General features: G+C 58.3%; 1 protein-coding gene across 1 annotated transcript in view; it reads left to right on the forward strand.

Moving 5' to 3' along the window:
• The window catches only part of CPNE2 (copine 2), a 47622-nt gene that overhangs the window by 1070 nt on the left and 30886 nt on the right, over positions 1 to 15666 (forward strand). Inside the window, exon 2 of the mRNA XM_056135673.1 lies at positions 15142 to 15350. Coding sequence (XP_055991648.1) covers positions 15171 to 15350 — 180 coding nt within the window. The 5' untranslated portion in view covers positions 15142 to 15170. The remainder of the gene's footprint in view (positions 1 to 15141; positions 15351 to 15666) is intronic.

The following is a 15666-nucleotide window of genomic DNA, read 5'->3' on the forward strand; positions in this document are numbered from 1 at the left end:
TCTCCGGGGTGTGGGCTGTGGGGGGGGGGGGGGGAGGCTTTTCAGTAGCCCAGAATGCACCTGTTTCTGGCGCCGGGCAGAAGCCAGGGTGTCCCCGGGTGGAAGAGGCTCTTGGGGAGAGCTGGGTCTGCCCCACCACCACCCCTGCCTCCCCCTCCGACTCTAGGTCCTATCTGTAAAATGGGCTAATTGCGCAGGGCCTGTGAGCTGCAGGCCTGGCCAGACACCCAGGCGTGGTTTTATGGAGGGCCTCTGGCACCCGGCCCAGTGAGCACCCGGTGCTCCAGGGTAGCCCCGAGAGGGAGTGGTCACCATCTGAAGGATTCCCCACGCCCTCCCTCCCTCCGCTGCTTCCTGTCCCACATGCCTGGTCACCTCCTTGGCCTGGGTGGTGGGGGGCGGATTTTTCCACTCTGCAGATGGGGTCACAGCTTACAGAGCTCCCTGCCGGGCTGGGCCGCTCTGGGCTGAAACAGGAAAAGGCACTGGTTTTTCCAAGTGGGGTGCGAGGCGTGAGAGCTAAGTCTGGTCTCTGGGGCTTCCCCCTCCAGGCGGCCCTGAGAATGAAGACTGGGTGTCTGTGGGTGGACAGTTAAGTGGTGTAAACACTCTGCACACCGTATCATCTTATAGTGTGTGTGTGTGTGTGTGTGTGTGTGTGTGTGTGTAGTTTGCTTTTCTTGGGTGCACACACTCAGCTCGGGCTCTTGCCTGCTGGTATTTAGGGGACCACACCGTGCTGGGGATTGAACCCAGGCCCGTGTCTTGCGCTCAGCCAGTTCAGGCTTCTCTCTGACCCCTTGTTGTGTATTTCTGTGAAGATGATGGGGGAGCATTAAATGAGGGGCCCCGGGGCTCCTGTGCCACCCCAGACCCTCAGTGTGCTTACTGGGGTGCTACCGGAAGGCTGGGGTGACCGAGGGCCTTTAGGTCCCTCCCGGGAGTCCTCAGGCCAGCCTGATCCTCCCTCCAGCTCCTGCCCTGAGAGAGAGAGAGAGAGAGAGAGAGAGAGAGAGAGAGAGAGAGAGAGAGAGAGAGAACCTCAGAATCCCATGTCGGGCTTCTAGACTGTTCCCCAAGCAGTGTTCTGAGCTGGAAGTGCTATTGCATGGAGGAGTGTGTGTGTGTGTGTGTGTGTGTGTGTGTGTGTGTGTGTGTGTGTGGTGGATGGTCAGGGGGTGACGAGAAGGGTCTCCTCTCAGACTTGGGTAACATTGGCCCAGAGCAGGCCTGGCTTCCGCTGTCTCCCTCCGTGTCCCGTGTCCCTGTGAGGGGTTGCCATCCCAGAGAGAAAGATGGGTTTTCCTCCCCTGCAGGCAGGTTCCTGGAGAGCCAAGGGGTGGTTCACCCCAAATCTTGGCACAGGGCTAATGGAGAAGGCTCCGACACAATCAGTCCCTTCCCACCGTCCCCAAAGGGCAGTCACAGGCCGCTTGGAGGGTGTGCCAGCTCCCAGCCCTGCCACCTCTGCTGGGGCGTTGGCCTGTCCTGGGACAGACCTCCTTGGTGTCTAGATGAGCTGTACCGACCGCGGGTCCTTCCCTCCCTGTCCCCTAGCCTTGCCCAGAGACAGAGGCCTCCTGGGGTCACCCCTTGACCCAGTGACCTGGGCCAAGTCTCTTCACCCTTTGATTTCTGTTTTTTTCATCAAAGAGGGAGGATTCAGGGAACGGAGCGACAGTACAGCGGGGAAGGTGCTTGCCTTGATGACCAAACGCCCTCCAATCTGGTCCCTGGTCCCCTCCCACCCCAAGCACTGTCGGGAGTAATTCCCGAGTGCAGGGGGGAACCCTTCCACAGCGCCTGCCAGGGCCTCCCGGGAAGGACTTGTGAGCTGTCGAGCCTGTGCGCTGAGGATTTCCTCCTCCACGGGCCACTCTGGCCCTACTTCCTGGGGCGGTCACCTGTCACTCTGCTGATTGCACAGCTCCTCGGGCCAGGCGGGCCGTGCGGAAGCTGGGGTGCAGTCTGGAGCTCCGAGTGCAGCTGGGAGAGGTGAGCTAATGATGACGAGGCTGGCAAACCTCTGTGGGAAATGCACGAAGAACACTGAGCCGAGTGAAGGGATGGTGCAGGGCTGCGGGGGGGGGGGGGGGGGGGGGGGAGGGAGGGGTACCAGGAGGTTCTGCTCTAGCCGAGCTCCCTGTACGGCAGGTGCGCTGGGCCAGGCAGGACGTGCAAAGGCCTCGAGGCAGCACTGGTGAATTATATAGGCTCCGAGTGCCACGTTCCAGCCTACTGTCTGCTTTGGTGACCGTGCATTGTCAGGAGCTGGGTCCTGGGCCCTGCCTGCTGTCCCCTTCTGTGCCCTCCCTCTGCCATAGGAACGCACGCTCAGCCCCCAGCAGATGGCGCTGTCCCTCCCTCCCAGGGAGTGGGGGGACATTCCCCGCCACACCCCTGTGACCCCCCCAACCCGGGCTGGGTGCCTGTGCTGGGGTGGGGGGTGGGGTGGCACAGAGCCCAGCTGCCGGCTTCCTTGCTGGCTCCCACGGACCCAGAGCCTCGACTCGGCCCCACAGATGGCTGAGTTCCTGCTTCTGTGTCCTGCGTCTGCTCAGACACAGGCAGTCCGTGAACAGGAATGTCACCTGCTGTTCTTCTGGCGTTTTCTGTTTGTTTCTTATGTTTGGCGGGGTGGGGGGGGCACCTGGCAGTGCTCAGGACTTAGTCTGGGCTCTGTACTTAGGGACCACTCCTGGGGGATCGTCGAAGGACCTTAGAGGGTGCTGGGGATTGATTGAATGAGGGTTGGCCGTGAGCACGGCAAAGGCCCTGCCCGCTGTGCTATCTCGCCCCAGCCCCTCACGGAGCCCCTGCAGGCCACAGGTCCGAATTCCAGCCTTGGCAGGGTCACACACGGGGCACAGGGGCCCGTCCTGGTCCCCTGGAGCCTCCCTGGCTTAAGGTCGTCTCATACCAGCCTCGGGGCCTCCTCACAACTTGTCTTGGAAGGGCTGTCATCCTTCTTGGCCCCTGAGACCAGTCCTGTTGGAGAGGGGCCACCTGCCCCGCTCCGGCTTGCTCTGAACTAATGACGTCTGTCCCCACTGGACTTCCCCAAAGAGGGAATTCCTGGAGAGGCCGGGGGCTGGGGTTTCTATCAGGCAGACTGTGCCTCAGTTCTCTAACCCGCAAATGGGGGTGACAGTAGTCGGACCCTCTCCCAGGGCGGCAGGGAGGTCCTGAAGCTGTCAGCACCATATTTCCACCCAGGGAGTTTCCCAGATGCAGGATGGGCTGAAGGGTGGACAGTGAATTCTTGTGCAGAAGGACGTGCTGAGGGTGGCCAGTACCGGCAGGGGTGCCTGCTCCCCGCAGCTCTGGGCCTCCTGCTTGGATGAGGCTGAGACAAGCCCCGAGCCCAGGAAGCTGTTAAGGAAAGGAGAGAACACACACACACACACACACACACACACACACACACACACACACACACACACACCTTGGCAGAGAAAAGTGGAAGATAGTGCCGGCTGCAGTCCCCCACATTCAGATTCCAATAGGTCCCCCTTTTTGCAGCCCCTTTGGCCCAGAGACCCCCAGGCAGGAGCTGGGGCTAGAAGCCCAGAGAAGCCCTGGAAAGACTGAGGGGTGTTGGTAGATGCTGCCATTGGCTGGGAGGGAAACTGAGGCACAGAAACGAAGAAAGCGCTGGGCCAGAGCGATCGCACAATGGGTTGGGCATTTGCCTTGCATGCAACTGGTCTGGATTTGATGCCCTATTTGGCCTCCCTCTGGTCCCCCAAGCCCTGCTGGGAGTGAGCACTGAGTACTGAGCCAGGAGGAGTGATTCATTAGCACTGCCAGGTGTGGCCCAAACACTGGAAAGAAAGAAAGGAAGAAAGAAAGAAAGAAAAAAAGAAAGAAAGGAAGGAAGAAAGGAAGGAAGGAGAGAGAGAAAGAAAGGAAAGAAGAGAGAAAGAAAGGAAGAAGGAGAGAAAGGAAGGAAGGAAGGAAGGAAGGAAGGAAGGAAGGAAGGAAGGAAGGGAGGAAGGAAGGAGAGAGAGGAAGAACGGAAAGAAGAGAGAGAAAGAAAAAGGAAGGAAGGAAGGAAGGAAGGAAGGAAGGAAGGAAGGAAGGAAAAGAGAGTAGAAAGGGGAGGGGGCTTGTGGTGGTGCCTGCAGGGAGTGGGACCCCTTTCTCCCCCAAGGCTGCCCCAGGACATCCTTTGAATGGGGCCAGGCTGGAGTGACCGGCGGTCACTGTCACATCCCTCCAACCCCGCTCACTCCTTCCCTCTCCTGGCCTAGTTGCGCACCCTGAGGTCACTAAGTGCCTTCTGCATCCCACGGGGAGGAGAGAGGGCAGAGAAGCACCTGACCCCCCCCCACCCCCGTCCCTGCAGGGAGCTGGGCCGAGGTTTAGGCGGCAGGAAGGCATGGCACCCAACCCCTCCATTCTGGGGGGCCAAGGTAGAGGTCGCCTCTGCCCGCCTTGCCAGTCCCTGAGCTAACCCGAGGAGGCAGCATACCCAGGCGCCTGTGGAACAAAGCTGAGCCTCGCCAGGGCCCTGGGGGTCTCCCTAGGGCCCAGCGCTGGGTGGCAGGCAGAGGGTCCCAGAGAACAGCCTCCCTCTCGTGACACCTGGCAGAGGCTGGGGGACCCTGGGGCCGAGCCGTGTCCAGCCCTCTTGCTTGTCTGCGTCTATCTGTGCCCAGCCCGGCTGTGTGCGGGAGTGCAGTGCCCCCACTGTGGTGAAGGGATTTGGGTCTGACATCACCCCCGAGCTCACTAGCCCGCCTGTTCTGGGTGGGGGGTGGGGGGGGCGGCTGTGGCCTTGCAGGAGTGCATAGGGCATAGCATCCAACACAGAGGGGCCGGAGGGAGGTCCAGCAGGAATTGGGGCTAGTGTGGGCCCCTGACAGACCTGAAGTTTCAAAGGATGGAGGATTTTGAGCTCCCCAGACCTCCCAGCCAGGGAGTCCCATGGGTCCCACGTCCCACGTGGCCACGTGTCCTCTCTTGCCCACTCAGGACATCGCCTGTCCTGCTTGCAGGCTGTGTCTTGGAGAGACTCACGTCACATCAGGTCCCAGTGCCCAGCTGCAAGGAGAGGGAGAGTTTGTGAAGCCCAAGGGTCCAGCACATGTGGATCCCCTGTCAAGGGCCAGGGGCCCCAGGGAGGACCCCCAGCATGGACTCTCAGCAAGGCTGCCTGTTGATCGCTTTGACAGCCTGAGCCAGCTGTGTTCCAGGTGAGAACAAGAGCACCCCAGCCCTCCTGGGGACCCCTACTGCCCCACGGCAGCCCCTCCCCCTGAGCACAGAGATACTTTGTTTCATAGTGGATTGGGGCTTCTGCTCTGCAAACCGGTGAGTTGTTTCCCATTGCCGATGAAATCTCCCCGGCTCCCCCAGGGGTTCTAGAGCAGGGGAACAATAATAATCCCCTACAGTTGGAGGAAGCTGTTTGTGTCCAGTAGAATTGGTGGGAGAGGGAGATGTGTGGTATGTGATATTTTTTTCTGAAAAGCATGCGGTAGGCCAGAGAAGTTTAGAAACCTCTGGTGGACACCATCACCATTTTTTTAATCCCATATTTCCTGATTGGCGTTTGGGGGATTTCCAGTTCCCAGGACTATTAGAAAGGGTGATGTTATGATAGGGTTTTTGTTTAATTTTGTTTTACACACCACCACCAATTTTTTTTTATTATTATTAGTGAGACCCCATGAGGTACAGTTGTAGACTTACAAATTTTTGTGCTTGGGTTTCAGTTATACAATGATCAAATACCCATCCCTCCACCAGTGCCCATTTCCCACCACCACGGATCTCAGTATCCCTCCCACCCCCCACCCCCCATCCCACCCTGCCTCTGTGGCAGGGCATTCCTCTTTGTTCTCTCTCTCCTTTTGGGTGCTGTGGTTTGCAAAAGAGTCATTGAGTGGCAATCATGTTTGGTCTATAGTCTACTTTCAGCATGCATCTCCCATCCTGGGAGGATCCTCCCAACACCCTTTATTTGGTGCTCCTCTCTCTGTCTGAGCTCCCTTTTCCCCTAGCATGTGTGGCTGGCCTCCAAGCCATGGAGCAAAATTCCTGGTACCAATCTCTGCCATTCTTGGGTGTTAGTCTCTTATTTTGTTACTTTATATTCCCCAGATGAATAGACCACCATTTTTTTTTAATCCCGAATTTCCCCGATAGGCTTTTGGGGGATTTCCAGTTGCCAGGACTACACTATGACAGAGTTTTTGTTTTGTTTCATTTTATTTTTTGGTTTTTGGCATGTTGTTTTTTTTTTCTTTTACCACACCAGGCCATGCTCAGGGGCTGCTCCTGGCTCTGTCTCTTGAATTACTCCTGGCATGGTCCGGGGACAATATGGGATGCCGGGAATCAAACCCAGGTTGGTAATGTGCGAGGCAAGAGCCGCTGTACTATCTCTCCAGCCCCACTGCTCTTGTCTGTCTTTTGGCTAAACACACAGGCTTGTTTCTGGTCTGCCTCGTCCTGGGAGGCAAAGCACTCATTCAGCTTTCATCATCATCATCATCATCATCATTATTATTATTATTATTGCTTTTTAGGTCACATCCGGCAATGCACAGGGGTTCCTCCTCGCTCTGCACTCAGGAATCACTCCTGGTGGTGCTCGGGGGACCATCTGGGATGCTGGGAATCGAACCCAGGTTGGCCGCATGCAAGGCAAACGCCCTACCTGCTGTGCTATCGCTCCAGCCCTCATTCGGCTTTCAGAAACATCGCCAAACATTTCCCCAAAGTGGCCGTACCAGAATGACACACCCGTTGGCAGCTCGCGACCCTTCCAGTTGCTCCCTGTCCCCACCAGCTCTAGCTATGTCGGCCTTGTAGCCGGAGCCTGCGGGGTGCCTGGTGCTGTTGGTTGTGTCTCGCTTCACGGTGCTGAGAGTGGAGGAAGAAAACGCCAAGTCAAGACGTGGGCAGGGCCTTCCAGGCCTGTGTACTGTGGTGCGGGGACGAATGAACGTTGGCAGAAGCCTGCGGTGAGCGGCGCAGCCCAGCCCAGGAGACTGGAGGCTAATGGGGGCCTGTGTGGGGTGGTGCCACCTGAACCAGTACCGACAGTATGTCAGGCGTTGTGTAATTTCAACTCGATGGACCTGGCCGAACGGTTAGCGGTCTGGAGTTCTGTTAGCAGCGGCTCCAGGGGCAGACCCTTCCAGCATTGCTCATCGAGGAATGGGAATGGGAGCATCCCAGGCCTAATGATGCTGGGGAACTATAGGACTGGAGTTCAGAGTATGCTCGGCGCAAGGCCTCACAACCTAATGGCGGTTCTTGTTTTTTTATTTCTCTGCTACCCCCCTCCCACCCCCCACCTCTTTCCTTCCCTTCATGTCCAGCAGACAGACTCAGGGATGAGCTGGGAGCTCCGGCAGGGAGGAAGGGCTTGCCTCCAGCCCGGGCACCCTGCTTTCAGGTCCCTTAATATTCTGTTGCTTAAATTTCCTGTGTCGGCCTGGCTGGAGTTGTTCAGTCGAAACCCAGCCTGAGGTGGTCCGGTGGGTGTTTTTCAGATGTGATTACCCTGGAAATCCGTGCACTTTTCAGACTTCCCTTTCCTGGGACCAGAGAGATCGTGTGGTCAGTGGGAAGAGTGCTGGCCTTCTACGGGGTCAGCAGGTACCCTGGTACCCCATCGGGCCCCCTGATCCCCTCCAGGAGGGATCTCTGAGTGCAGAGCCAGGAATAAGCCCTGAGCACTGCCGGGTGTGGCTCCAAAAACCAGCCAACCAGACTTTCCCTTTCCTGCCCTTATTGTGGTTGCTGCTGAGGCTGGGGGGGTCATGTACATGTGATGGCCAGACTCAAACACATGCTCGCTCAGGCCACACACCTGTGCTTCCCGCCATGGTCGTGATGACAGGGGTCCTGCGCGCTGGGCCCAGATGCTCCCTGCCGCTTCCTTGCCACTGTGCAGTGCTCGCCGGGAACCGCACACTGCAGCGGCGATGCTGAGACATCTGCTTGCCTGGGGTTGTTCTGCCTCCCTGTGCTGCTCTCCAGGGCTGGCCGCGGGGCTTCCACAGTGCTTGCTGGAGGTCCCTCTGTGACTGACGGTGGTCATGCTTGTCGTCAGTGGCAGGGCCCACGTGCACCAGGCCGCATGCCGTGCATTCCCCTGGGTCACACATTCTTTGGCAGTGTGTGTGTGGGGGGGGGGGGGGGGGGGGGATGGTGCTTGACACAGGAGTGCACTGGGGATTGAACTCATGGCCTCATGCTTGTCAAGCAGGTGCTTATTGCTAGTACATCATCCCCGGCCCCCCTCACGATCATCTGTGGTTCTACTTAAAGGGAAGCGCTCACACACGTGGTCCTACTGCTCACTGGCGGTCACCCATCTCTGCTGTGGTCCCCTCCCCTGGATCCCACACGGTGGGACCCCTCACTTGTTGGTGTGAGTGCCGGGGATCAGACCTCCAGCCTCCTGCTTGCAGGGCGGGTCCTCATGGACCTTCTGAGCCATCCCACTGGTGCAAAAAGTACCCAGTCATGAGACAGTACAGCAGGGAGGGCATTTGCCTTGCATGCAGCCAACCCTGGGAGCCCCGAGCACCACCAGGAGTCATTCTTGAGTGCAGAGCAAGGAGAAAGCCATGAGTATCACCGGGAGGGGCCCCAAAACCAAAAAAAAAAAAAAAAAAAAGGAAAAAAAGAAATACCCAAGCAGAGGACTGGAGAGATGGTACAGTGGGTAAACCCCATCCCCCGGGGACCCAGCCCCCCAGCTCAGGCCAAGAGTGATCCCAAAGCCCCCCCCCCCCCCCCCAATCAGCACTTTTTGGTTTTGTTTGGGGAAACCACTCCCACCGGTCTCAGGGCCTACTCCCAGCTCTGTGCTGGGTTAGGAGGTCACTCCTGGCTGTGATCTGGGGTCAAATCTAGGCCTCCTGCATGCGAATCAGGTGCTCTAGCCTGTTGCCCTGATCAATGCCCTGTGGCAAGGGAGGATTACACTTCAGAGGCGGCTGAGGCTCAGCCAGGCAGCTCAAGGCTGGCTTTGAGCGCAGGGTGCCAGGAGATCAAACCCCAGGCCACACACCCGCGGGGCAGGTGCTGGCCACAGAACTCCATCTCCACCCTCATCCCAAGGTCTCAAGAACAAAGATTTAAGGTTTCTCCAAGGAGACAGACTTTGCTTCGAGACCACAACATACAAACCTTACCTGGTTTCCGCCTGCCTGACCTGCAGTGTCAGACACTAGACTGCAATAGCAACTCTTTTTTTTGGGGGGGGGGGGAAGGGATGTGTGTAGGAGGGGGAAATACCCCTGGCAGTGCTCAGGAATCACTCCTGGTGGGCTTGAGGGACCATATGGAATGCCGAGGATCGAACCCAGGTTGGTCGCGTGCAAGGCAAATATCCTCCCTGCTGTACTATCGCTCAGGACCCATAATCAGGTCAGGTCAGGTCCTCCCATTGTTCATCGATTTGCTCGAGCGGGCCCAGTAACGTCTCCATTGGAGACTTTGTTGTTACTGTGTCTGGCATATCGAATACATCACGGGGAGCTTGCCAGGCTCTGCCGTGCGGGTGAGATACTCTCGGTAGCTTGCCGGGCTCTCCGAGAGGGGCGGAGGAATCGAACTCGGGTCGGCCATGTTGGCCGCGTGGAAGGCAAATGCCCTGCCGCTGTGCTATCGCTCCCATAATAACAACTTGTTTTTTTTTTCCCTTTTGCGGCCACTCCTGGAAATGCTCAGGAATTATTCCTGGAAGTGCTCACTATGGCTCTGTACTCAGAAATTACTCTGGAAGTGCTCGGTGGCCTATATGGGATGCTGGGGATAGAACCCCAGGTTGGCTGTGTGCAAGGCAAATGCATACAGTACAGTATAACCTACCCGTTGTACCAACGCTTCGGCCCTGAATAACAACTCTTGTTTTGCTCTCTCTCCCACCCCCTCCACTGCTGCCTGGCTGTGGAGTCTGCCCGTCTTCCACTGTGTTGCTCTTGGTACTGCACACTGGGGTGTGCTGCTTGCTCTCCAGGCTTGCATGCTTTTAGTTCCAGAGTTTGCACACGTGCTTGTCAGCACTCATTTGCATTTCCTGGCCAAGGTGCACGAGCACCGTTGGAGTGGCACTCTCTGCCATGACCCTTTGTTGTGGTGTGGACGCTCACCTGGCTGTAGGGTGACTGGACGCTGTCTCTGGTCCTGGTGACCTCATCTCAGATAGCAGAGCTGCCTGGGTTGCACTTGGCACGTGGCGTGACACCAGGGGCTGAACTTGTTACTTTCCAAGCTGTGCAGCTGGTGTTCTAAGCCACTGAGCTATTCCTTCAGGCTCTGCAGTGTCAACTCCTTGTTTTGAAGCAAAGTGGGTTTTATTGAGGCTTATTTAGAAAGAGATGAGGGGAGAGTGCATGTTCGAGAAAGAACACAGGCTTCTCTGGCGTGGAAATAGGCAAGAAAGAAGCATCAAGACAAGTAAGCAAGAGACGCACATTCAAGGGAGGACATGAACTTGGAGAGCAAACCACGAGATTAGCTCATACCCAAATTTCAACCTCTGCCTTGACCTGGATTTCAGACTTGCCAGCCACCCCCCCACACACACACCAATTACCTGATTCCCTAAAATAAATCTCTCTGGAACTAGAGAGAGAGTACAAGGGCTTAGGAGCAACCCAGGTTCTAGCCCTGGCACCCCACATGGTTCCCCAAGCCTTACCAGGACTGATCCCTGAGCACAGAGCCAGGAGTAAACCCTGAGCACCACTGGCTGTGGCCTCCTCCCCACCATAAAAAGGAAGGAAGAAGGGACAGTCTGTGTAAAGGGCCTGCGGTAGGAGAGGGGTTGGTGTTTGCAGAGCAGGCAGGGCTGGGCAGAGGGAGTGAGGCTGGGGGAGGAACAGGTCAGCTAGGGTCCTGGAGTCCTGGGGGATTGGGTTCCTGTGACTTGGGGTGGGGCTCGGTGGGGGAGGAAGAGGCACATTTGCATCTTCTCTGCCTGGGTAAAAGCTCTGTGACCCTGGGTGCACCGTGAGACCTCTCCTGGGCAGGCGCTTGGCTGGACATGAGACCATATGGGCCAGGGTGGCAGCGTGACAGGAAGTTGCTGCTGCCTGATGTCGCGGTGGGGTGGGGGCAGCATCGGGGCAGGATCTGGCAGGGAAGGGAAGAGAAAGGTCAGCGTGATGGGTTGCTTGGTTTCCAGGTCAAGTTCGAATATTCCAGAGCTGTGGTTCCAGCCAGTCTCCAAATCCTACGCTGTCTGAGGGCTAGATGCCTTCCACGCTAAAGACCTCTCTGTCTATTCTTTCCTTGCTGTGGCCCCGAGATGTTCAGGAAGTGTTTGTTGAATGAATGTGTGCATGCATGCATGCAATGAATGAATGAATGAATGGGAATTCCCAGGCTCTCCCCTCTCTCGCCTCAGGGAGCCCCTCTATAATAAAGTGGGCGAGTCATTGCCCCGCCTTCCAGCTCTTCCCCGGAGGAGCTGGTCACCCCAAGATACCCGTGCCCACGTGCGCCAAGACTCAGAACTTCCCCACGAGCGTGCCCTGGATCCTGGTGCCCCCTCTCCCGCCCCAAACCCCAAATTACCTGTGGGGCGTGTGCCGGCCCAGATGCCTGTGCACCCAGCCTCCCTTAATGACACCTTGCCCGAGGTGGGGGGAGCCGCCCCTGCGGAGCTGTGGTTACTTTTTCCATTGCGTCAGGCCTGGGGTCCATCGTGCCGGTTGGCCTGCCCGCTGCCTGGCTGGCAGAAGGGCCCCCGCTCTGACGCCGCCTGCCCAGCTCCGGACATCATGTGCTCCCCGTTTCGGGGGTCGAGACGCCCCCAGCCAGAGGGTGAGTTGGGTATGGGGGAGACCCCTCCCTCGCCCTGGGGGGAGGGTGCGCCCCTTGGCCACCCCTTCTGGTTCACCGTCCCCTATGACCCGACTCTGGCTCAGCCCGGCCTGAACCAGTGAGGGGTGCCGGTGAGGCCGCCCCTGACCAAACCCCCGCCGGCCAGGGCCCCCGGCGTTCAGGTGAGCTTGCACCGTCACCTGTGTGCCTGCGCGTGTATGATGTGCTCCCAGGGGCACGTGCGGACCCCGGGCGGGTGTGGCCCGAGACCCGGATGGGACTTGGCCACCAGGAGGAGGCTACCAGCGCCCACGGGCTACAGAGGAGGAGGGAAAGCTGGATCCCATCCCGGGAACCAGTGCCCTGGCAGTGCCCGGGTCTCGCCCTGGGTGCTCATTAAAGCGGGTCAGTGGTCCGGGCAGATAGGACAGGGGTGAAGGCGCTCGCCTTGCAGGTGGTGGGCTGACGAAGTTTGATCCCTGGCACCCATCGGGTCCCCTGAGCATCCCCGGGAGTGATCCCGAGTAGAGTCAGGAGGAAGCTCCAAGCACAGCTTCTGTGACCCAAAATATTGAAGGTGTGTGTGTATATGTGTGTGTGTGTGTGTGTTGAGGGGAGGATTGGACAGTGGCCCTTGGGCCTCCCTGTCCACTGTCTCCTCTAGCTCAGGTCCCAGCCTGCCCACCCGGCCCCTCATCCTGGGACTCTGGGCTTCAGCCTCCCACCTGCGGCTGCTGGGCCCTGACGGCCTTGGTCCTCAGCTTCCTTGTCTGAGCCATGGGGCCGAGTTCCCTGCCAACCCCAGCTCTGGGCAGCCGTGCGAATGAACAGGTGACTCTTGGGGCCATGCCAGGGCTGGGGCATCCCTCTGCCTCCCCCCTGCTCGCGGGCTGAAGCTCCACATCCCTCCCCGAGCTCCAGGCAGGGCCCAGCGCTCATCAGAGCCGCCTCTGTGATGGGAACCAATTTCCACAGAAGGAGAATGACCCCCGCAGGCAAATTGCAGTGCTGCCTGGGTGCTCTGGGTTGGAGTGATTATAATGAGGTGCCTGGGCGGGGGGGGGGGGGGGGGGGGCATCTGGGGGCGGGCTCTGTCGCCGGCCAGATATTCTCCTACTGCTAGTCCCTGGCCCCAACCCGCCCACACTTTGCCTGGGCCTCCTGCAGGTGGAGGCTGGGGTGGGGAGAGGGTCCGAGGGAGAAGCATCCTCTGGTGGTCTCCTCCTGGTTGGCCTGTCCACCACTTTTCCCCACGCAGACCGGCTGAGCTTATGAACCGTGGTGCAGATCACGTCACCTCCCGGCTACAGAGCCTTGGAAATGGCCCCGGTTCTCAGAATAGAACCCCACTTCCCTGGGGCCAGAGCAATAGTACAGCGGGGAGGGCGTTTGCCTTGCATGTGACTGACCGGGGTTCCATCTCTGGCATCCCATATGGTCCCCCGAGAACCGCCAGGAGTAATTACTAAGTGCAGAGCCAAGAGTAACCCCTGTGCATTGCTGGGTATGACCCAAAGGGAAAAAAAATAATAAAACATGGTTTAAAAAATATAAAACAAAAATCCCCACTTCCCACTGGGGCCTACAGTGCCCCTGGACCGGGGTCTCTGTTCCCCAACACCACCAACCCTCAGGTCGACTCTGCTTCGGGAGGGTGAGACCCCACCACCTCCTGCTGCAGCCCCGCACAGTACCTGGCACTTGAAGATGCTTGGGAAAGCCTCCAGGTGAATGAATGACCCCTACCTCTACCCCACGTATCTCCCGGAAAGAAGCAGTGGTCGGCCCGCAGGATGGATGTGGGTCAGAGGCGTCCTGTACGTGCTATGGATCCAGTTTTTTTTGTTGTTTGTTTGTTTGTTTGCTTGCTTGCTTGCTTTTTGGATCACACCCAGTGATGCTCAGAAGTTACTCCTGGCTCTGCACTCAGGAATTTCTCCTGGCAGTGTTCAGGGGACCATATGGGATGCTGGGGATCGAATCCGGGTTGGATGCATGCAAGGCAGACACCCTCCCTGCTGTGCTATGGCTCCAGCCCCTGGATCCAGGCTTAGAAAGGGAACCAGCCCCTTCTCCCACCAATCTCGTCCAGGGCAGGGCAGGGCAAGGTCAGCAGCCACCCACCCCGCAGGGACCGGGCGAATGACCAGAGCAGGAGCCGCAGCCCAGCCTTTGTGGGGTGGACACGTGCGTTACACCACCCTGTGTCCATGCAAGTGAGGGCTGGTCTCAGAGTCCCCTGGCAGCCCTGATGGTGCTGGTGCCTGGGCAGATGAGAAAACAGGTTCGGAGAGGACAGGGCTTGGCCGCCGGGCCTGTGGCGAGTATTCTTGCTGCCCTGGACACGGGTTTGTCCACATTTGCTCCAAATGAGCACCTTGATGTCGGAGGAAACTCAGAAGTGCTGAGAAGCAGCAGATGCCCGTGATTAGCCTGGAGGGGGGTGGGGTGGGGGAGTGTTCTGAGTCCACGGCACAGATTTCAGAGGCGGCCTAAGGTGAATGGGGACCACCTCAGGCAGGCCCAGCCGGAGGGGTTGTCTGTTAGCTGAATGCTACATCTCTATCTTTTCTCCTACACAGTCACCGTGTGACTTCTGTGAGTGAGTGTCTGGGGGGCCACGTCCACTGTGATTTGTTTCTGATCTGCAGGGGCCACTTGCCCCGGGGTGAAGGTGGCTTAACTCAGAGGCTGACGCCATGGTGGCTGGAGTCACACACCGTGTGCTTGCAGCCGATCCGGGCTCGAATCCCGGTACCCCGTGGGATCCCTGAGCTCCCCCAGGAGTAATTCCTGAGCACAGAACTAGGAGTAAGGCCTGAGCGGCGCCAGGCATGGCCTCCCCAAAATAAACCCAAAAAGCAGCGTTGAGCTTCAGAGCTGGACCTAGTGCATCCACCAGAGGCTGTTAATTTCTTGCATTTTCTGCGTTCTGGGGTTGGAGCACAGTGAGTAGAGCGTTTGCCTTGCATGTGGCTGACCCAGCCTACCCGAGTTCGATTCCTTCACCCCTCCCGGCAAGCTACCGAGAGTATCTCGCCCGCACAGCAAAGCCTGGCAAGCTACCTGTGACGTATTCGATATGCCAAACACAGTAACAACAAGTCTCATAATGTTACTGGGCCCGCTTGAGCAAATCAATCAACAACGGGAAGACAGTGCTACAGACAGTGCACTGCGTTTTCCGTTCTCTGGAGCTGGCCTCTGTGTCACTGTGTCACCCGGGCGGCTCCGACACCCACCTTCCTCATCAGTGCACAGCAAGGTCAGGTCGTGACACCTCCCTGGGGGTCTGCCTGACCTCTGACCCAACTCCTTCCCCCTCCTCCCCCACCCCTGCAGATTGTCAGGAACTGCTGCCGCCGCCCTCCATGGCCTATGTCCCGGGTGGGGGAGCCCCTGCGGCAGGGGCTGTCCCCGTGGGCTCCCAGTACTGCGTGTGCAAGGTGGAGCTGTCTGTGAGTGGCCAGAACCTGCTGGACCGGGACGTCACCTCCAAGTCCGACCCCTTCTGTGTCCTTTTCATTGAGAACGATGGCAGATGGATGGAGGTAAGCCCCTCTCCTGGGCATCTGGGGGGCAGGCGAGGTGGCAGGGGGCATGGGCAGTGGGGCTTTCCTGGTCAGACCTGAGCATTGCTTAGAAAATTATTGGTAGGCGAGGTGGGGAGGAGCTCAAAGGGCTGGACCCCAGGCTTTGCACGCCGGAGGGCTGGGCAACCGTGAGGTCCCCTGAGCACCCCTGAAAGTGACCCCTGAGCACTGAGCCTGGAGTAGCTCCTTGATACCTCCTGCGAAGGCCCCCCAACAGAACATAAAAATAAAATTAAAGGGGCTGGAGCAATAACACAGCAGGTAGGGCGCTTGC

This window comes from Sorex fumeus, unplaced genomic scaffold (assembly GCF_029834395.1).
Source record: "Sorex fumeus unplaced genomic scaffold, SorFum_2.1 ptg000122l, whole genome shotgun sequence".
NCBI lineage: Eukaryota > Metazoa > Chordata > Mammalia > Eulipotyphla > Soricidae > Sorex > Sorex fumeus.